Consider the following 23,693-nt stretch of genomic DNA (forward strand, 5'->3'; position numbering starts at 1 on the left):
TCTTTCCTCATCCCTCATGATCTTGACATTCTTGAAGAGTACAAGTTTGGGCGGTGTTCTGTACCACATCCCTCAATTGGAGTCTGATGTTTCTTTCGAATTTGCTTCCACTTACTCATTGCCAGCAGGAAGCCACCGGAGCTGTGGTGTCCTCAGGGTGTCACATCAGGAGGCTTAGATTTTCCCCTTGACTGGGGATGTTACGTTTGATGCCTTGGTAAGGTGGTTGACACTCGTTTTTGTTGTGAAGTCACTATTTCCCCCATTATTGAAAACACATGGAGAGACTTTCCAATGATGTAAAGTACACTGCTCATCACATGTTCCCCTCCTCATTTTAGCATCCTGTGATAGTTCTTACCTATCACGTTATCACACTGGTGGTAACCAATGGTGAGTTTTCTAATTCTGGCATTCCTTCTATATGAATATTTGAAATTCTTCCGTAAAGCTGTTTCTCTTCTTCATTATTTATTCATTTATGTATGTCAACATGGACTCATAAGTTCTTATTCTTTGGATTATCATTCATTACTAAGCCCATTTATTTTGTTGCTCACATCTTCCCGATGTGGCCAGTGGGAACCCCTTCCAGGTAGATGACTTCTGGGTCTTTTCGGTTTGTCTCCATCACTCTTGGGCACTTCTTGGCTTTCTGGCCCAGTAAGATGTTAACAGGCTCATCTAGTGTGTTCCTGGTTCCAGTCTTGGAAAGCCATTTTTATCAAGGAGCCCCAGTTCCTTTTAGTGGAGAATTGTATTTAGAAACCAAGATCTGGGAACTAAGCATGCCCGTTGCCTTTGGTTTATCATTCTTCTAGGCCCTCTCAGTGGACAGAGCACAGAAATAAACGTGTGTGTGTGTACACTCATCTCTCTCCCTCTCTCTCTGTCTCCCTCCCTCTCTCTCTCTCTCTCTCTCTCTCTCTGCCTAACTAGCGCTATTTCTTTCTCTGTGTGTCTTTCTCTCTATATATTTCTATGTTATCTCTACCCCTATCTGTGCATGTCTTTAATACCGTAAGTTCACACTGATGTCTCTGATTCCAGTTCAGCACTTGGGGAAGGGTTCATTCACGCCTTCCCCATTTCCGTATTTGTAACGCTCGTCTCTAACGGTGAGAAGCCTAGCTCTCATTATTCACAGTATCTTTACTTGGTCACCCTTAGAATACTCATAATGTAGTTCCAGAATTGTTAACCCCACTACTATAAAATTTTAAAAATCTATATACCCCTTGAGTTTTCTTTTAAAATTTGTCATCTTTAAGGGCAAGAATTACATGCATTATGTAATATGTTATGTTAATACTTAGCAATGGTTTCTCTCGTCATTTTGAACTTTGGTTTCTCACATCATTTTTGCCTTCTCAATAATTTAATAATCATTCTTGTTTTCTGTTAAGGAAGGCAGGATGTATCTTCAGGGTGGCAGAAATCAAGAGTACTCAAATGATGAGAAAATGGGCCTATTCTAAACTAGTTTAAAGTAGTGGGAACATCAGTTTTTTCTAAATTCTGAAAACAACTTGGTTATTTTAAAAAGAGCTTCCAAGACTGTTTTCTCGTTCCTTGGCATTGAAGCCTTTCAAAGGAAAGCCCGTCTTCAGGCCCAAGCCTCCCAGAGAGGCCGCGAGTGTTTTTGCGGGACCCTAAAGCTTCCGTCTCTGGTGCAGATGGCATGCAGGCTGTTTTGTGACTGGCGTAGGGAAGACAGGACAGCTTTTCATGTATTTATAGAGCCTTTTCCTCTAACCTTTTTTGGGGCAGGTTTATGAAAAGGCTTGAAACAGAAGGACGTATTTTTAGAATTATCTATTTCTTGTCTGTAGCTTTTGTCCTGAAATTTCCCATGAACTCTATACATTAGCGAGGTGAATAAGCATATTGTAACTGTGATTTAACGTAAATTAAGAAGCTGTACAGAACATCTCCACCTTATCAACTGAGTGAGCCTGCCCACCATTGTCTGCTGGTAGGTTCTACGGGTGTCACTCATGCCGAGATATGCAGCAATTGATGTCTGGGATGTGTGACATCCGGTTCGGGAGGGGCCCGCTCCTCAGTACAGCGCTGTGACCATCGGTCCGCCCAGGGCAGCCTCGGGCGTGCTGCAGGAATGCAGCTGGGGGATCCAGGCCTTTGGGGGGGGCTGGTGGGTCCTCAGGTTCCCTTCAGTCCTCACCCACGACTGGCGAGTGAGTGGGACCTTGGCACCAGCTGCAGCCTCGGGCCCAGAAGAGGCATCAGGCCGGCGTGGACAGACAGTGAAATCACATGAGGGCGTTGCCCTGGGGACCAGGACGTAGGTAACCGTAGGAGCACTGTGCCCCACTTCATTTATTCAGAAATCCATTAGATAAGGCGAAACAGTCTCTCACAGTGGGTGGAAGGACGGAGAGTCCTACAGTGTCACTCCTGTGGGTGTCCTCTTGCCGCAGTGGCAGCGGTGACGTCACGTGCTCGTTGCTGCTGTCCTGGCTCTGATGTCGGTCTCGCCCACCCTGGGGCCCCTGGGCCCAGGCCTCGCAGAGTCCAGCAGCGCAGCCTCGGGGCCTGGAGTCGGCAGTGGAGNAAAAGTGTGTGTGTGTGTGTGTGTGTGTGTGTGTGTGTGTGTGTGTCTAGGTTGGGGGTAGAGAGAGGAAGAAAGAAAATGAGAAATAGAGAGGAACCAAGTGTGGTAAAATGTAAACAACCTATGTGAATGGTACATTAAGTGTTCACTGAATGACTCCTTGAGCTATTCCATAGCTCTAAACATTTTCCAAATAAAAGGCACATGTATGTATCTCTCTATATGCCATATGTATGCAGCATAAGTTAAGACAAGTTGCACATTCATGTAGATACACTGCAAATTGGGCTATCACTGGTCTTGATGTTTAGAAAGCCCCCTCACAATTCACAGTGGGGAGCACTAACCCTATGACTACTGTCCTTACAAGTATCTGAGCCACAGTAGCTCAGCTGGAGACCTTTTTATTTCTTATCCCATCAGGACAGGTGATGCATAACCTTTTGTGAGACAGAAATATTCCAAATGTTCAAAGTCTGCATTTCATTTGAGTCACACAGTTACTGAACTAAGCCGTTCTCAACTTCATTCCTGAAATAAACCAGGAAGTTTTGTCCTGAATTTTGTCCTATTTGGCCTTTAATGGGGAAGGAGATGGAGGTGGGTTTTGGCACACTGTATTAAGATGGTAGCAGACTTGTTGGGGTGATCGCTTTGTGAGGTGTATAAATGTCTCATCACTATGTTGTTTTGTGCACCTGAAACTAATAATAATAAAAAAGAAAGAAAAAAGGGTCACTGCTCAAAGAACTCTGTGGAATATTTCTCATGCTGTAAATTATGGTGCCACAGTTCTCATTCTTGTGTCAAAATTGCCTACATATGTATGAGACCCCCACATACATGAGAGAGTCAGAGACCCCATATACATAAGAGGTTCAGGGACAGGAAGAGAAAATGAGGCGCATGTGATATTCTGAGCTAAGGATGAGGTAAGGTGCCCTGGGCTTCAGAGGGGCGGAGGGTCACTGCAGGACGATAAGAGCAGACGTTGAGTAATTGGATGTTTGTCTGCCCTACAGAGAGGTCATAAAGGGTTATCTCTGGTGGTAACTCTTATTATGGGCAAGGTCCCTAATTTAAATTCTTTAAGGGGGACATAAAAGTTTTCTGTGAGCCTGCAGGTTTCCATTGCCTTCGGCTGGAAATAATCCACATGCCAAAGCGGCACATTTTGGGGAGGCCTATTCTGAACCCCTAGAGTACAGTACCTGGGAGGGAGAAATGAACTTGGATTTGGGTTAGGGGAGGGTAAACAGACAGCAAAGTTTCTGAGAGATGGTGACGTCCAAGAGACGTTTTGTAGGACAGGTAGGCGAATGGGCAGTGGGCCCGCTCCTGGAGGAGACCAGGAAGCAGGAGAGCGTGAGAATGAGAGGAGCCTCCCAGGAAGGCAGGGCAGGGATGCGTCCCTGATGAGTGGAAGGGGGCAGGGCACAGCTAGTGGAACTGGCACCTGGGGTCTAAGAGAAAGGAATACCTCTCAGGAGAGAAACGCCCCAGGATGCAGGCACCAGGGTCTCAAAGGTGAGCGTCTCTGTCCTGCCCCTGGCTGGCCACCTGGCTCTGCCAGCATGGAAATGCACAGAACATTGGGGTGAGTTGTTTACTTTTTAATGATTGGCACTTCCTTCTGTACTTAATGAGTCATTTGGGCCATTTCTGGGTGATGCTGGTAGCACATACCCCTCCTTTAATCTGGTTGGCTAGTTCAGTCCCAGGGAGTGACTGGACAGGTCCTGGGGGTAGGCAAGTCACAGCAGTGCTTTCTACTCCCGTCACAAGAAGGTAAAATCCAAGTTATCAGGAATAGACTTGGTCTGGGAGTACCGCTGGGGTGAACGCGAGCTTCTGGGGAGACACAGCTACAACCATCAAGTTGTTTTGCCCCTTCCTGTGGCTGGCTGAGCATCAGAGGTCAGGATTGCACATGTTGGTATTTTGATGGGGATTTTAAACTACAACTATTTAAAAAGTGTTGCCTTGGAATTTTATTTTTAAGTTTTAAATTTGATTTATGTAAGCATTTATTTCTTACTTAATGATAATATTTGAATTATAGCCTAATTGATAGAATTAATATTCTTCAGGGGCTAAGGCTACTTGAGAAAAATTGTTACACAGACTTTTAAAAACGTCCCTTGGTTTAAGTAATTTCTTACTCTTAAATCCTTACGTCTTTCAGGTAATTAACACACAAGTACCCCATAGTAGTGCACAAATTCGGTTGGGTCTACAATCTGGCAGTACTTTGGCCCCCAAGATAAGATGGCCTATTTCCTTTATTGTCTGGGACAGATTGAAATTCTTTTTTTTTTTTTTTNAATTCCCCAATAAAAATCTTTAAAAAAATAAATAAAATAAAATAAAATGTTTGTCCAAATAGCACCTAAAGTCACATTATGTACCGTATCTTAAGAACTACTGAGAAGGAAGCCCCGGGACAAAATGTTTCCAACTGTCCAAAATTCCACCACTGAAATGTAATTGGTGTTAAAATCTTAAATTTAACTATAAGAGAAACGGTAGAGAATGTGAGGGGCGTGATGCCATTTTATATTAAGGCCAAACAGGCAAAACTAAACAATGTATGTTTAGGGATACATTCACATATGGTAAACTATACAAAAAATCCAAGTAATGAAATCAGAATATCTCTCAGTTATGAGAGCAGTCTTCCTACAGCATTATAATTTTTTACTAAAGTGAAACATAACAATTCTAAAACTTAAACATGAGCACAATTTTAACAGTGTTTTCTTCCACGCATTATATTGAAATCTGTTGTTTATTTAACTCATTCCTACATTAGACTATAAGCACTTAAGAGCATGGACTATGTTTTACTATGCTTCTTATTCCCAAAACCAAAGAAAATGAACAAATCAACCAATGGAAGAGCTTAGAGACTCGATGAACAGGACACATATAGAACACGAGATCTAACGTCTGCAGAAACACGGTTCCTTTCAAGTAAATATGAAACAATTTTAAAAAATTGACCATATACTTGAGTGTCAAAGCAAGTAACAAATTTCAAAAAAGTGGAATACAGATCACAATCTGACAATAATATAATTAAGCTAAGAATGGGAAACAAAAGGCTAACTAGAAAGCCCACATTTTAGAATTTGAGACGTGAACCTCTAAATAACCCAAGGATCAAAGATAAAATTATAAGGAAAATTCGTTATCCATTCTACATGTCAAAAATTGTCGGATAAAGCCAAATCTATTCTTAAAGGGAAATTTATAATCTTAAATGTGAACATTAGAAAAAGAACACTGAAAAATCAATAAGCTAAGCATCAGTCAACAAATTAGAAAATAACAAAATAAAGTCCAAGAAAGAAACAGAAAAGACATACTAGAAATGAATAAAATACAAAAGAAACACAGAATAGAATCAACCAGGCTAAAACTTGGTTCTTCAAAAAGTATAATAAAATTCACAAACTCGCAGCAAGAGTTATCAAGAGCAGTAGAAAAAGAAACAATATACAGCATAAAATGAGGATTGAACTATAAATCAAAAGACTTTGAAAAAATAAATTGCAATTATGAATAACCTTATACCAATAGGCTTTAAAGTACAGATGAAAACCAAATTTCAAAAAAAAGCAATATCAAAACTGACTCAAAAAGTAGAAAAACTGAGAAGTCATACTTATCAAATACATTGAATCAGGAGTCAAAAAATCTTCCTTTAAAGAAGTTCCCAGGCCCAGGTGGTTTCACCAAAAAGTTCCATGAAACATACAAGGAAAAATGAATGAATAAACTAAAAAAAACTAACCCAAAATCCTTTGGAGAACAGAAAAAGAAGAAAACATTCCCCAATTCGTTTCATGAGATTAAAATAAAAATAACCTTGATATCAAAACCCAACATGACAAGTGTAAAAAAAAGATATGTATAGGCCAACGTTATTCAACAGGGATGGAAAACTGTTTTTAAAATGTATTGACAATTTGTGGTTCTGGCCACGACGCAGGATGCATGCCACAGCCTGTCACTCCCAGTGATTGAAATATGACTCTGGACAAGACAGAAACAGCCACGACCTGAGGGCCCTGAAATGTAAACAGCACGCAGGCTGGGGAAAGAAGGCAAAACTGGGAGAACGTTTAGTGTGCCAGGGTGCAAGCAACAGACTATATTCCGGTCATAACATAAACCTTAACATCGAGGATATAATAAATGTGGAGATGAGTGAAGTTCATGGATTGGAAGACTCGCTACTGTAAAGGTCTCCCCAGAATGACCTATGGATTTAATCCCAATGGAATTCCCAACATGTTTTGTGAAACCTGATCAGTCAATTCTGAAATTTACATGTAAAAGCAAAAGACCAGGAGCAGCCAAGATCAAGGGCGCCCACGCACAGAGGGTGACACAAGCATGTTCTGATACACGGATGAAACCACCAGATGGCCAGCAAAACGAGTCCACGCCATGAAGCCAACAATGGCACCACAGAGAACAGCAGCAGGCACATCTAAATAGCCCTCAGACTTAAGATAAACACAGGCTTTTAAAAAATACATTATAAACTGATTTTTAAATGCACACAAACTCCTATCAAGCCTCTTTTAAAAAAAGAAAGAAAACCTAAGCAAAAAGCCTCACCTAACATTATAAAGCATTGAGCTACTGATAGATTTGAGTTCTGGCAAGCAATTGCAAAACTGTCGCTATAAGTTTGGAGCCACTGCTGGCACTACCGTTTCCCACTGCTCCGTCTGAGTCACCAGCTAGTGACTGAGCCCAGGCTCTGACACATGCTCTATTTATGATCATTGTCTTAAAAACAGTTGTCAACCTTACCCATAAATCACACGGAGAAACAGAAATGTTTACGTGGCCTTCTGCCAGAAGGTGATGAGCAATATAAATTCATTTGGACACCTTACAAAAATGGCTGTAAAGAAACATTTTGTCCGAAGTCACATCTCACTTCCAAAACGGAGCTAATGCATCATCAAAATTCTCAAAGTCCAGAAATTTCAAGGTTCGGTCTAATCCTAAATCCAGAAAAATAAAAAGCAAAATGTACGAACCAAATGGTCGCTGACTGCTCCTGCAACCCGCATCGTGTTTCGTCGCTACAGTCTGAAATTACGCTTTATGTTTGACAGTGCTCCTCAGCAAGAGGACGAAAACACGTAGTGATTTAAAAACAGCAAAAAAATGTAAAAGCGCAGCCACAGAGTACGAGAGAGGGAGTGGTTATCTCCTAAGGGCATGCCCTCCCCCTTAGACGTGGTATCAGCGTTGCTCAGGGTCACAGGTACTACTAATGAATGTAGCGTTAGTAAAATCCACACTCTACTCATCACGAAAAGTTCAATTAAAAACAAAAAACATTCCAGAAGCCGTCTAGGTAAAAACAAATAAAGAGCTCATACACTTACTGTGTGGCGAGGCAAGAAGTGGGGACTGAGCTAGAGAATTCGTACAATTACGAAAATTAAAGTCTCCTAGCTTTGGGGTTGGTTAAAAAGTCAGGTCAGAAAGAAGGAATGAGAAAATAATAGACATCAGTGGGAAAATCTCACTTGGAGGTTTATGGCCAACCTCACAGCTTTTCATCACACACAGGGTACAGATTCTACAACAGTTGTGGGCAGAAGGTGGCCCCTGGGTCACAAAAGGAGGAAGGGAGGACACTTAAAGGGTCCCAGTGGAATCCCGGCCAGAAAAATGCAACTTCCACCAGCTGTGGTCAGCGAGGGTCGGCTGGAGGCACACACCTTTCACCCACTTCACAGCCTTTGTATCAAAGAATCGATCCTTTCTAAAGGCCGTGGTCCTCCTCCAACAATGGAAAAGCAGCAACCACCCTTACCTGAGGGGCTGGCTCCTCAATAACAGTCCACTGATTCACAAGATGACAAACGATCTCTTCCCTCAGGCCTGAAGGTCTCCCAGGTGTTTCTGAGTGTTGGTTTATATTTCACACTAAACAATGCCCTAGACCAGGGTTCGGCAAACTGCATGGCTCTGAAGTCAAATTGAAAATGAAAATAAAACTATGTTTCATTTATAAAATTTTTAAAGGACTTAAAATTTTTCCTTATTTATAAAAATATATTTATGGCTCTCAAATAATTTTTAAATTGTTGTGAGGGACAGGATTGGCTCTTCCATCTCAAAAAGGTTGCCGACCCCTGCTCTAGGCTAATGATATGAGAAGCTAGATCCTTACTAAATACTCTGTGTAGCAAACAGTAGCTGACACCTAGTTCTTTAGTGAACTAGGACTTCAATCTATGTAATTCTCGTGACTCCTCTTTCATCTTGAAACCTAGAAATATCTTTCCTTTCCTACTGATTCACTTTTCAATTATATGTAGATTTAAGCAGTCTCAGCCATCTTTAGCTGGTCTCTATTCAAATAGTATGCTTTTGGGCCGGCCGAGTGGCGCGTTGGTTAAGAGCTNGCTCCCCTGAAATTGGTGATTACTTTTTAGATGCTTTTGTTTGGTTATTATTTGGGCGACACTTCAAACTTGTTGACACTAACATGTTGGTGATACTGTGTCCCACAGTGTGCCACCAGCAGAGACCTCCTAATGGACTAGCCGGGCCATGGGCCCGAGACCGGAGGGTCCTCCGAGAGGGCTAGCCGGGCCATGGGCCCGAGACAGGAGAGCCATTCTTGTACCCTTTCCTTGAAAAGTGTGTGCTTTGACTCAAAATTCTTCCATTGATAAAAGGGGGAAATGCTTACTGTAAGGACAAGGGTATTTTGTGATACTGCTCTTTTGTTTAAAAAGTTCAGGGCAAATGTTAAATATAGCTCTTGTTAATATCTGTAATAGACATTTAGGGCAGAGGTCTTTAACCTAGGGTTCAGCGATGGCCTTTTGGGGGTCTGTGAACATATGCAAACTGTGTTTAAAGATTTTTTTTTTAATTGGGGAATTGGGGGGATGGGAACAGTGCTGGGGAATTGGGGAAAGGGGAACAGACAAGTTGCTGTCGTTTTGTTCTTCAATCTNAAAAAAAAAAAAAATGGGGGTTTTTCATTAGCAGAATGGTAAAAATCCAAAAGTTTTAGTACACAAATGTTGGGGAGGCAGTGGAAAAACAGACTAAAGAATTATCAAAACTAACACTGCCTTTGGGCAACTCCACATCTAGATAAGTATTGTGCAAATATACTGGCACAAATGCAAAATGCCAGACACACAAGGTTTTTTAATGCAACTTAGCTTGTAACTGTTTATAACAGTAGCTGTACTAGCTTCCCATCGCTGCTGTAACCGAGCACCACAAACTGAGCGGCTTAAAACAACACGGATTTATCACCTTACAGTTCTGGAGGTCAGGAGTCCAAAATGGGTCTTTCCGGCTAAAATCAGAGGCCTGTTCTTCCTGGGGGCTCCGGGGAAGCATGCGTTTCTGAGCCTTTTCCAGCTTCTAGGGGCTCCCCGCAGTCCTTGGTTCCCGACCTTGCATCGCTCCCGGCTCCGCTCCGTTCACATCACCTTCCTGGCTCCCACACGCCTCCCTCCCTCTTGTAAAGACTCTTGTGACTGATTGCATTGGGCCCACCTGGATAACACAGGCTAATCTCCCCATTTCACGGCCCTTAATCACACCTGCAAAGCCCCTCGTGCAGTGGAAGGCCGCACACTCACAGGGTCAGGGGAGCAGCACGTGCACATCTGTTATTCAGCCAATCACAATAGCAAAAGACTGGTAACAAACTGAAGGACTATCAGCTGTAGACTGGTTATATAAAATACCGTTAATTCATACAGTACAATACGATACAGTTGGTTTTTAAAATGAGAAAAGTCACATCTGGATTCAACAGAAAGCTCTCCAAAATATAATTTAGGTGAAAAAATAGCCAAGTGCAGAACAGAGAAATGGGCGTAGTGTACAGCCGAGCCAGGGGAGGCACGGCTTTGGCCTGCGAGGGTCCACTTACACACGGGGCTTTCCCGTGGACCGGCACAGGTCACAGCCATGTTGTTCCAGGGTCAAGTGTACATAATCTGTGTGTCTGTGTAGTGTTTAAACTACCCCTGGAATGATTTATCAGAGACGGACGATGGCGGCAGCCCCCAGGGCAGGCGCTGGGTGGCAGTGTTACAGAATGAAGGGCTTTTCTCCACACACTCTTATAATTTTTGAAACTTGTAACTATTACTTATCTGAGAAGTAAAACAGTCAAGTCTAGAAAAGTAAAGAGAAAACAAAGTGCAGAAGGAGCGCTAAGTGGTCGAGATCAGCGGCCAGCTTTCCACACACAGGAGGTGGCGTCTGACTTCCAGGCGGCCTCGCAAATTCCCCCACAATTTAGTGGCTGAAAACAAGTACCTACTAGCTCCCGGTGTCTGAGGGTCAGGAATCCAGGAACGGCTTAGCTGGGTGGATCAGTTGAGGTGTCAGCCGGGGCTGCCGTCCTCTCAAGGCGAGGCCGGGGCCGGGGGTCTGCCTGCCTGGGGCAGCTCACCCACTGAGCTGCCGGCAGGAGTCAGTCCACACTGGTTCTTGGCCCCTGCTCCTCGCCATGTGGGCCATTCCACAGGATGCTTGAGTGTGTTCCCGACATGGCAATTGGTAGGTGATCCAAAGGAGATAGAGGATTAGAAGGAGGGGGAGAGGGGGAGACTGAAGGCCAGCCCCAGGCCTTTGTAACCTAGCCTTGGAAGCGACATGTCACTTCTGCCGTACGCTACTGGTCACACACACCAAGCTTGGTCCAGTGAGGCAGAGTACAGGCGTGAGAGCGCCCCGAGGCACGAGGAGACGTCGGGGGCCATCTCGGAGGCTGGCTGCCGACCGCGGAGAGGAGTGGAGGGCAGGGTGAGTGGACATGAGCGAAGGAATAAACACATGAATGGCCACTGTGAGTGTGGAGGACAGGGAGACGGGCCAATGAGAGTCGTAAGTGTGTCCTTACACGGGGAAGCAAGGGAAATAAAAACACGGAGAGCAGGGTTTGGCCCCGTCGCCAAGCCACTGACTCACTATGCTAGCCAAGCTCAAATCTGTCCTCTAGACCTGACGCTGAAAAATATGCTCATCCCACTGGAAACTTCTTTCATATGCGTAGTTCTCTCCTCTGCTGGCAAGAGGCTTCTGAGAGGAGGGGCTCTTCATCTCCGCACCACCTGCCACGCAGTGCCTGCACTATGCGAAGCCCCGAGGTGTGCTCAAGCAGATGAGTCGACTGGCCTGTGTAGCACCCGTCCTGGCAGCCCTGGGAAACTCGTCTTTTTCTTCTTCACAGAGATTCCCCAACTCTCAACCACGTTTCATTCCCGAAAACTAGTCTCTTCTTTTTCAGTGACATTGTATCAAAATATTATGCAGAACTGATATCATGTGCCTCCTGGTGATACGAAGGGACACATTATCTGTGTAATATGCCTTGTAAAAATATTTGGCTTAAAATATCATAAGGAACAATCAGACAAATTCAGCCTGGAACATTCTATAAGACAATTGGCCTGGCTGCTTCAAAAATGTCAGTGTCATGAAAGAAACATTTTATATATATATATATANATTATGGCCACATGCCTGAGCCTGGCAGTCACACTGTCCCATAGCTTTCTGTTCACTGTCAGTCCAGGCGCGGGGCCTGTGACAGAGGGCAGGCAGAGAGCAGTGGTCCAGTGTGGAATCACTTTCTGAACTGCCCAGGAAAACAGTGCAGCCGACCATCCCTTACATGATTCCTGGTCTTTTAAGCCGGCAGCGGAAATGACAGTCACCAGCCCGCAGAAAACGTGCTGCTGCTGCTTTGAACACCTTTTCTTGTGCTCTTCTTGTGAACATCTCGTCTGTGTACCTGACTTTCCTTTTTGTTTGTTTTCAGCGTGCTTCAGTGACAGTCATTCCAGGTGCTGAAGGGTGCCGAAGTGAGCCGCACGGGGTGGGGAACACGGCACAGGACAGGTAGGACCTGAGAAATGCAACTTGCGAAAGCCTTGAACTGAATGGAGACTGGGACCCCTGAGTGTGTCTGAGTGGACTGCCAGCCTGCTGGCAGTGGCTTGGTGCAGGAGAAGCGTGACTTGGATGCCAGCTGCTTGAGCTCACTCTTGGACAAGATGGAAGAAGAACTGGACTGTCCAACCTCCTCTGAAAAACGCTATTTCCCCGAATCTCTGGATTCCAGTGATGGGGACGAGGAGGGCATTTTGGCCTGTGAGGATTTGGAACTGAACCCTTTTGATGGGCTGCCATATTCGTCACGTTATTATAAACTTCTGAAGGAAAGAGAAGCCCTTCCGATATGGAAAGAAAAATACTCCTTTATGGAGAATCTGCTTCAGAATCAGATTGTGATCATTTCAGGAGACGCTAAGTGCGGCAGGAGCTCTCAGGTGAGGTGCCACCTCGAAACACCATTGGCTTCATATTCTGCTTTTTTTATTACTTAAATAATTACAGTGTCACAGCTTAGTGTTGTTTTAATAACAATCTAACTTAAACCCAAAAAACAAGATGAGCGAGCATTAGCAATTCAGCCGTGACAATTAAGTTACCTAATTTTACATGTTCAAGCCAGATGAATAACAGTTAATAATATTTAATGTGCATGTTGTGTTTAGTGTACCACTGAAGTTTCTCTAGCAAAAATCATTTATTTATTTATTATCTCGTTGCACATACTATATTTTAAAAGATGTTATTTGCCTGCCACAGCTTTGGGGCTGTGACTGCCATGTTTACATGCCCTGCAGTCTGATAATCAAGATGTTAGAATGTGCTTATTGGCGAAGCTGGGTAAGCTACAGAAATTCAAAAGCACAAGGAAATCCTTGTTTTCCTGACTACAAGGAATAACTGAGCGACCGCACATTTCAGGATCTAATGAGGAGGGAAGAGTTAGAGTAGATCGTTAGTGAGTACTTACTATCTGCTTTGTTGTTCCATTTGATTTTAGTGAAATCTATATTTTACCCTTACATTGTAAAGCAAGAAGTATTTTTATTATGAAATTAATTTCTAGGTTCTCATGATGTAAGGATTGTATTAGACAACAGAGATAATCCGATGGAAGCCCTTTACTTCTCAGGTGATGAAACGTGGCCCAGAGGATATGATGATCTAACTAGTGTGACACAGACACAACTTTCTGAGCTGGAATTACAGACACTCCCACTATGCATCGCTGCTCCCAAGCTGTTTATTATCGCTGAGGCTTGCTTGTTTTAAACATAACTTGAAGAGAGGAAGGATGGACAATAGGTGTTTTTTCTTTATCTGATTTGTAGCTGCTAATAGCAAGGGTTTATTATGATTTGCTATTTGTGATGATAAGTTATTCTTAGAAGGAATTATTTCGGTTTGTCATAAGCATCTCATGATGAAACTGAATGAGTAATTTTCCTGGTTTCTGTGGACAAAAGCCAAGTTTAAAGTTATTAATATTTTTCTTTTTTAGTAATTTTAGACTTACAAAAATAGTACAAAGATTTTTAATATATTATTCACCCCATGTTAACATTTTATTACATTTGCTTTATCATTCTCTCTCCATACACATGCACACAAATACACATGCACACACGCATGCGCATGCACACACACATGCACACACGCACATTTTTATTCTGAACCTCTTGAGTGTAAGTTGAAGATATGACACCCTTTGCCTCCAGGTACTTCAGCAAGTATTGANTTCTTCAATATTACAATTTCAATTCTATTTGTTATTTTGGAGAGTCTCCACTGAAACGTCTCTATCTAGAGGTAAGTGTGGTAGAAAGCGTACATAGCTTAACCTCACAAAGGCCTCCGTCGCACTTACCGGCGCTGTGCCCTGAGGTGCAGAGCTGGCCTCTCTAAGCCTGTTTCCTCATCTGTGATATATTTACTACGGATATATTTACTGTGCAAGGTAGCTTTAAGGGTTAGTGGAAACGACGTGGAGCACTTAGCATTGAGGGGACAGTCAAATGGCAGATGTTTTAAATATCTTTTTATTGTGGTAAAATATATATAATAAAATGTACTATTTTTACGTGAATGATTTAGTGGCATTTAGGACATTTGCACTGCTGTACAACCATCAGCACTAACTACCTCCAGAACTCTATCATCTTAAAATTAAACCCTGTGCCCATCCATTAAATAAGTCCCCACTCCCCTTCCCTCAGCCACTGTCAACCACTATTCTACCCTCTGTCCCTGTGAAATTGACTGCTCTAGGTAAGTAGTGTCAAAATAAATTTCTAGGCCCAAGATGGAGCCGCTCCTGCCAGGGGCTATGTTCCTGTAAATGTTCTGTCTGACCAAAGACACGGTGTATCCAGCCAGCCGATCCCCAAACACAAAGCCCACTCTGGGCTCCAGACTTATTTCCTTGCTCCTTGATCTTTCTAAATAAGGTCAGATATGGACCCCCGGTCCATGGTTCCCTATCTCTGCACTGCGGCCTCCAAAGCTCCATAAAACTCGCTCTCACCCAAATATCCCTGGGGAAGGCTACTCCACTGCGTGGAAGGCACTGCTCTCCCCCAATCCAAGGGCTGCTGTCTCGAATACAGGACATCCAACTCATTACTAAATTGTTTTGTCATTTCACAGTGGAATCACACAGTACTCGTCCTTTGTGACTGGCTTATTTCCCTTGGCATAATGCCTTCAAGGTCCATCCACGTTGTAGCCTGTGCCAAACGCTAGACAGTACTCCATTGTATGGTTGGAACACATTTTGTTTTATCTGTTCATCTGCTGTTGGAAACCGGGGTTGCTTCCATCTTTTGGCTATTATGATTAATGCAAATGACAAGTGTTTTAACTGCAGATTTTCTTACACAATATCCATGTTAAGTAATCAAAATCCTTTGTCCCAGACCCACAACAAAGGTTCTCCCTTTAGAATACCCGTAAACCTATAGGAGGGGAATACTGATAGCTCCTTCTTCCTGTTGATGGAAACCCTGTTTAAGCTCTTACATTTTCATACCCTCAGGAACAAAAGAATTAAACTATGAGGAAAGAAACAAACTCAATCATAAAGTTATTACAAACTATCAAGTAAATACATAGAGCAATCTAGAGTTTGAAAATGCCACTCAATTACAAATTGTAGGTAAAACTGCGCTTCCGTGGCAAAACGATGCATTATTCAGGTCACGCACTTCCAGTTTTCCAGTCTAGCCTGGTGCTGCCTTTCACCTATTTTATTATACAAGGAGTTAAGTGGAAAAGAACCGATGGCAATGCAAATGGTTCTGGTCTGTGGTTGTGGAAATGAGTCTGGGACAACCCTACCCCAACGTGGCAAAGACACTTTTGCATCATTTTCAAGTTTCATATTCCTGGGTCTATTCCTAGTAGAGCAGGGTCAACGAGCCTCCTCCAATTTTCCCCAGAGTTTTGACAACTGCTTCCTGCCTCCGTCTCTCAGATCTGATGCAAGTTCATTGCCAGAAGTTTTATCTCAGGCCACACTTCTGATCGCCACCACCGCCTTCCACTCCCCTCCTACAGGGAGCCAACCCTTCAGAAAGTACAAGTCGAGCCCACAGAGAGATGGGGGATCCGGGCTTCAGGGTGCGTACTTTCCACCATGGGGCAATATCCCCCAAATTCGTTCTCGGAGGTAGGAAGGGGAAGATTGTAGGCATTACAACGGCGCTTTGGGGCCTGCCCAAGCTCAGCCATCCCTGACAAAATCTTATTCCTTAGTATTTAATTTATCTTCTGGGGAGAATTAATTTTTTTCCTTGGGGAAATAATGAATATGGTTAAGAAGCACTGCCTTGGGGCAAGCTTTCTTTATCCCTATCACTGTAGGTTTGCTCTACCTTCAAATTTTCAACCCTGCCTACATTTTCAGGCCCTCCGCTTGCTTAGTCAACCACCACTTGAGTGCCTACTAAGTGTCTGCATTGCAAACATGCTGGTGACACAGCATGAACAGTGTCATCTGGTCCTGTCCTCAGGGGACTTAGTCTAACTGAGGCAAAGAGCGTGGTGTGGAAATTACAACATGAAAAGAGGTTACCGAGATTAAAAAAAAAAAAGGCATAAAAACAGATGCACAACGGAGCTTTGGAAAAATGAAAAAGTAATGCCAAGTTAGAAGGTGACATCTCAAAGAATGAGGATTGTTACATACTCTGTGAGGCAGGGGGACCAATCCCACGTTGTTCAGGCATGTAGGGAGTTTAGAAATAATAGTTCTAATGGTAACTTGAGTGTGCTGCTGGCATCATCACAACTTTGACGCAATTTTAGATAAAAACAAATAAATTTACAAAGTAAGCGGATGCCATTTGGGAGTGGTGGTGGCACTGGCTGCTGTCAGAGGAGAGAGCTTTGGTGGAAACAGTTGTGGCAAACCAGGCTGACTCACGCTAAGTTATCTGTAATCAAGTTGCCATCTAATAACTGACTGGTGCACTGATGGAACGCCAGGCCCAGGGCAGTGTGTGTTTCACAAACACACCCTCCTTTCCGCACGCCACTAAAGGACTCAAGTTCAGGTGTCATGCAGAATGAGCGACCATCAAAATGCGGACACGTGCTCAGAGAAGGATGGGGAGACCGCTGGTCTACCTTGGAATCATTTCAGTATTTATGTTAACAATCACCAGTTCAGAAAGCAAGGGGACAGAAGTCACGAGTTTTTCTTAAAAGGCTTCACCATTTTGTCTTCTTTTCCCCTTTTAGGAAACAATGAGTTTTGACAATTGGGCTCATTGTCAATAGGTTTGTTTTGTTTTCATGATTTATTCCACTTAATTCATTAAGCATTGTGATTTCTTGGAAGTTTTGAAAATTCTGAATGTGTGCTCTAACATTGGTTCTCATGGAAGCTAACCACCACATAGTAAATAGATAAAAAATTTTAGACAACAGCTCAAGCGATGAACCAGGATATTTCTCAGGTCAGAACCATTACAATTTTTTAATTCAGTTTCAAACCAACCAGGCTATGCTATTATCAAAAGCAGTTAGCTTAAGTCGCCAATGTTTTTGAGAAGATGATACTTTTTTTTTCCCTGAAGGTTTAAGATCTCAAAATAAATAAAGATATTGGCAGTATAAATAATAAGAAAACAGGAGGACTAGAGGTATAGCGATTCCTGAGCTCAGGGAAGAGGAGGAAGGTTAAGTAGAAGTTTGTATTGATGCTTCACTCTCCACTGGAAAAGCACTTCATTTAGCTTGTGGTGCGGCTGTTAGCACTTACACAGGGAACAACAAACAGGTTTTATCTCATGTGCAAATAATCGATAAGGATTGACTACCTCGAGGAGCCTGGGTGAGGTCGACCTTAATGGGAAAGGTCGCAGTAGCTGCCCAGGCACAGAGGCAGGGCGTGGCCACACACATGCTGCGAGTTTGCTGATCCCACCTTAAATCCATCAGTCATCAAAAATGATTGGGACCTTGCCAGGCCACCATTTGTTAGCACTTCACTCATCAGTGGTTGCAAGTAGGATGTTTTCGCCCAAAACAAACATTTTGTTTTCATAAATGAACTTGATGGATATGTAGATGGGTAAAATGGATTACACATCGTATTTCTCATCCACTAACTACTGTAGGATAGATGCCTTTGGGTACATTATTATTTCTTTATATCATTCTATGGGGAGAACCCACTCTATGTCAGAAATGAGGAGGGACACAAAGCAAGGTAAAATAAAACAGAAATGAGGACATAGTCTTAACTCTGAAGGCGATTCTAACATGCTGTGCAGATGAGGGAGTAATTAGATTGTTAAATTGGGGGGCCGGCCGAGTGGCGCGTTGGTTAAGAGCTCGCTCAAGAGTGTGAGCTCTGATCAACAGCAGTTTGATGCCCAGCCCGAGCTGAGCTGCCAACAGGTGGCAGGATGACTNTTTTGCAACGAAAAACATAGAAAAAATATGTCATGACTTTTCCAGATAACCCAATAGTTGCAGAATTGGACAGGACAGGACATACAACCTTGAAAAGGTGACGGATCCCTAAATTTGGCAGATTCATTCCTCGTCTGTAAAATGGGGTGATTAATAGACCTATTCACAGGGATGTCGTGAGGAGTAAATGAGCTAATGTGTGTGACTGACATGTATGTGTTAGCTGCTTTTACAATTATAAGGGTAAATTAGAGCCAGACCCATTTTCCTGGAGACAGATGCCAAAATTTTTAATAAGCTCAGCTTGCATAGCTATTTCAATGGAGGATTTGATGTTGACTATTGACTTTTAAAAGTTCTGTGTTCTATATTTAATACTGTCTTTTTAATTTTCCTGGTAACCCCTTAGTATCCAGTCTATTAGGCACACTCTCACACTTAGTAAATCGAATCCTTATACCTACTACCATTTTTTTTAATGCAATATACAACTTAGTTCTTCTTTAAGCTTTTTTCTGGCCTTTTCTGAAACAGTGGATACCTGAGTTTTCATACCTAAAATAGTGTTTCTGAACTAGATATCAAAGTATTGTAGAAGTGACATATAGATTTCAAAACATAGACCCTCTAGAACACAGATTTTTAAAAGAATTACTCAAATTTTCATTTAAGATCACATTCACTATATATAATTTTAGAAAAAATTAGTAAAACTTTTCTGTATTTTATATTCTTAGCTTTCATAAATTTAGTGTTGAGAAATTACACTTTAAGCTGCATTTCCTGAAACTTTGGCAATGTATCTATTTTTTTTATATAGTTACCAGTAACAGCACTTTTTAAAGCACTGTATACATGATGTTATTCACATCAAGGTGAGAAATAGATCTCTGTGTTATGTAGAAAATGGAAGGTTTGTATGGTAAGTTTTAGGATTGGGCCTTAGTACTCCCCTAGCACTTTACAGTCATCGAAAGGCCAGGCCTTGCTTGCTGAGTCTCGCAGTTTTAAATAAGGCATCATCTCATCTCTTTTTAATTAAGCGCAGATACATTTACATAACACACATGCCTTCTCCACCGTGCAGAGAGCATTGCTTCCTATCAGATCAGTGCTGGGAATAGAGATTTAATTTCTAATATTAAAGAAATACCATAGGTTAAAATAATTTGTTTTTAGACAAGAGGCAGTCATAACTTATCTCATTATAGCACACTCATTAACCTCAGCAAAAGATGACCTGAAAGCTAGATTTTGGATGCATCTGTTTGTTTGCATCTTGTACAAAGCATAATATTCTAGTATTGAGTGTATGTGTGTATATATTGGGTTGTCGGAAAAGTCATGACGCATTTTTGCAACGAAAAACAGAAAAAATACGTCATGACTTTTCCGACAATNTCCCTTAGGCGCCTTGGTACTTCCGGTGTCGGGCGCTGGCTCGAGTCCCCCAGCGCAGTTCCCTTCAATGTGCGTCTTTCATAGACCCAGTGGGTATTAAGTCATTACTGACTCGTTTCCAACCTGTTGACAAGGGTGACACCTATCTTAAAATGGAGGAACTGCACTTGCACTTTTAGTGGGAATTTGCAGTCCAAGGCCATTCATTTTGGAGTTACTTAGGATTCCTGGTAAATTATGTTTATTTTTCAAATTACAGTGAGGCTTAAAATCTAAGAGTTCCATGATGGGCCTAGTAAATAGCAAATCTCAAGGTAATGAAATATTAAAACTTTTAAATACCTTAAATCTCTTTTTAAAGTACTCTTGGAATGATTTATTTTAAAAATTAATGTAACAAAGCATAATTTATTGACGGTGCCTTAGGATTGTAGCATATAAATGAGCTCAGTACCTTCTACTGTAATAATGCTTCCACACGAGAACTCGATAAAATCAATTGATCCATACTACACTTTCAATACAAGGACTGTTTAAATAAGTGATTCCACAGCAACCTGGGCATTGACTTTTCCCAGACCTGGATGGAGCGGTTGATTTTCTCCCTGGGCCTGTGTTTCATTGCGTTTAGACGATAGATGCCAGTGTGCTGAGCATTTACTCCAGGGAATGTGAAGTGGGCTTACCTGGTTGTTTTGTTATGACCACTTAGATATAAATGTAAATGCTTTAATTTCAAGTCACTATTTTTCATCTAAATGCTATTTAGTGTTTACATTGCTTAAAACACAGTAGTTGATACCAGAAGCCATATTTTTGAGGGAGCTTTCTTATAACCAGGAAGAAAATAATAATCCATGAATACATGAGTCTTTTCAGAAACATAGCTGAGGTTAAACTTTTTTTTTCTTTGCCTTTTATTTTTAACTGCCTTTTTTTTCTTTCTTTTTTTTTTTAAAGATTTNGTCTGTGCTTTGCTTTCTGAAGTTGTACGACTTGTAGAACTTCAGCCACTAGCTTCAGCTAATAAAGCGCTGATGGAGACTGACACCTCCTACCGCCTCTCACGAGCCCAGGACGCACGTTCTTGCAGACGCGCCCACCCAGGCCCTGCGACGAGCGTGCTGGTCGAGCGAGGCCGGGGCCTGAGGCAGGCTCCACTGCCCAGGCTTCACCGCTGTGGCACAGAGTGCAGTCCAGAAAAGGGCATTTAGAAAGTGGATTGAGAGAATGTGAGAAAATGGTTAGGTGCGTTCACAATTGTGGTTTCCAGTAGGGAGAGCTTCTAGACCAAATGCATATAAATCTGGGTGTTGTCTATGGCCAAAACTCCCAGATAGATTGCTTTGTAAATAGGTTTATTTTGTCATGTGTTAAAGGAGCAGTGTCCCTTTTCTTTGTCATCAAATTGCACAGTTTTCGCTAAGTACTAAGTGCTGTTTAAGTGACAGCCAACAGTGGCCCANACACACACACACACACACATATACACTATTGCATATATATATATTTGAGAAAAGGAATAATCAGCAGTTTGCCATTGCCTGTTTGGTAAGACGCAGGATGAGAACGAGCATGAAAAGACAGGCACAGAGCAGATGTTTTGATATCATAGCGGTGCCAAGAGGGAGAACATGGACTTTATCACCAAAACCATGGAGGCCAAGGAAGCAAGCTTTATAACTTGACAATGGCATGAAATGTAATAGATACTCAGGCTTAAATCGCGACTCTCTCCCTGGCTGTAAGACCCGGGCAGGGTGCCTAACCTTTCTGAATGTCAGTCTCCTCATTTATAAATATGGGATAGTAATGTCTGCCTCGAAGATTTACTCTGAGTGTTAAATGAGAAATGTTGCACCAACACAGTGCCTGGCACACACTAGGAGTTTAATAAATGTTCGTTTCCTTCCTTTCCTTTCTTTCTTGAAAGGGGTTAATAGAGGATTACACAAGGATCCCCAAGACCACCCCCAGTTCTGATGACTTGCTAGGAGTACCCAGAATTCGGCATGTACCTTACTCACAACTCCAGTTTACTTCAGAGAAAGGATACAAAGCAAAGTCAGCGAGGGGACACGGTACATGGGGTGGAGTCCAGGGACCCAGGTGCCCTCACCCCGGGGACTCACATCGGACACACTCATCCCCCCGGCACTGAGTTATGACAGCGCCTGTGAAATGTCCTACCAGAGGCTCCATGCCCGGGGTGCTCACTGGGGGTGGTCAGGTAGGCATGACCTTCCTGTTCCAAAATGCCAGGCTCCCCAAGGAAAGCAGGGTAGACCACACTGTACAAACAGTGAGCGCCATGAGCNAGCACCCTGAGTGGCCAAGGCATCCCAGCTCCCAGGGTGCCTTCGGTTGCACAGAGCGACCCCGAGGACAGGCAGAAGCAGTAGGAGCGGGACAACAGGGACAGAGGGCTTCGTGCTCGGCTCTTCTCCGTTCAGTTTGCATTTGCGTCACTTGCTGCTATTGTCCTGTGGACTGTTGCTGGGGGGCAGTCCGTCCCACACGGTCCCAGCAGCATGTCACAGGGCCCTCTGCAACGAGCTGTGACTTGTGCTCGTCAGTTAACTTGGCCATGTCAACAAACAGCCTACACTAAGCGCCATACGTATGTGTTCCCTCTTCCAGTGGTTATCTTAACTGACGTGTCCAAGGCCATTCCCATTTCTGGGTGAATTTCTTTGCCTCACAGGTGAAATGTTTGCCTTATTGCGGAGGAGGGCAGAAGGGATTGGTATGTTTGTTGCACTGCCAGGCCTGTATGACAGTTATGCCGTTACAAACATACTGTAACAACTCAATCTTGCGGAGTTTGTTTGTGTGAATAGACAGGAATAAACGAAATGCAGTCAAAACACAAAATCAGAAGCTTGGGAATGCAGCCCGTAATCACTGGAATCCTGTGGGATTGTCGAGTTTGAAAGCAGCTGTCCTGGACATGAGAATAATAACCAGACTGAGCACATGAAGGGTTTTAGTAAAACTGGATGGTGGCATTTCTGCGGCAATCCTAGCTGTGTGAAACTGCCATGGCCCTGTCCCCGGACGCTGCTGTTAGGCTGGAAGGGTGATTCTGGCTGAGAATCTCGTCATTTCAGTCACCTCCTTTGTATCAAGATGCTTGGGAGCAGCTGGCTCCGTGGGCATTACACCAGGTGAGAAACGAAGGTTTGGATCGGTTCTGGCTGTGCTGTTTACCGGGCCAGTCTCCTGCTAAGATGTTTCCCCGTGTATAAAATGAGGGTGTGGACTCCATGCCTTCTAGAGACATCCCTGCGCTCTGAGATTCTGTGACTTCCATGCCTCCCCTAGCTCTGGTCCCTCCCTTTGGCTCCTGGCCTGTTTCTCTGTTGATCTCAGGATAGCTACACCGGATGTCCTCCCATCAAGATGACCTATCAACACTGACCACCTTCCTAACTCTCCCAAAGGTCGTCTCCCTCCCCTCCGAACTTCTCACCTGAAACCGAGGTCGGACTATTAATATTAAGTTCGCGACTTCATCCTAGAAAAAGTTCTACATACATTGCTGAATATCCCTATGGTCACCTTGGAAGTACTCCCCTTGGGAAGCTATGCACTGACACCAACTAGTGCCTCGTCCACCCTTCAAAGCAATTTTGGAACTCTTTTTCTGGAATGGCCATCAGAGCTGTCATCATATTACCCTTGATGTCCTGAATGTCATCAAACTGTCTTCCTTTCAATATTTCCTTTATCTTTAGGTAAAGAAAGAAGTCATTGTGGGCCAGCTCAGGTGAGTAGGGAGGGTGTTCCAATACAGTGATTTGTTTACTGGCTAAAACACCCTCACAGACAGTGCCATGTGAGCTGGTGCATTGTCGAGATGCAAGAACCATGAATTGTTGGT

At 43.1% G+C, this 23,693-nt stretch overlaps 1 protein-coding gene across 1 annotated transcript in view; it reads left to right on the forward strand.

Moving 5' to 3' along the window:
* Positions 1 to 23,693, forward strand: part of DHX32 (DEAH-box helicase 32 (putative)) — a 59,293-nt gene that overhangs the window by 12,583 nt on the left and 23,017 nt on the right. The window contains exon 2 of the mRNA XM_019654188.1: positions 12,417 to 12,966. Coding sequence (XP_019509733.1) covers positions 12,652 to 12,966 — 315 coding nt within the window. The 5' untranslated portion in view covers positions 12,417 to 12,651. The remainder of the gene's footprint in view (positions 1 to 12,416; positions 12,967 to 23,693) is intronic.

This window comes from Hipposideros armiger, unplaced genomic scaffold, assembly GCF_001890085.2.
Source record: "Hipposideros armiger isolate ML-2016 unplaced genomic scaffold, ASM189008v1 scaffold_216, whole genome shotgun sequence".
Taxonomy (NCBI): domain Eukaryota; kingdom Metazoa; phylum Chordata; class Mammalia; order Chiroptera; family Hipposideridae; genus Hipposideros; species Hipposideros armiger.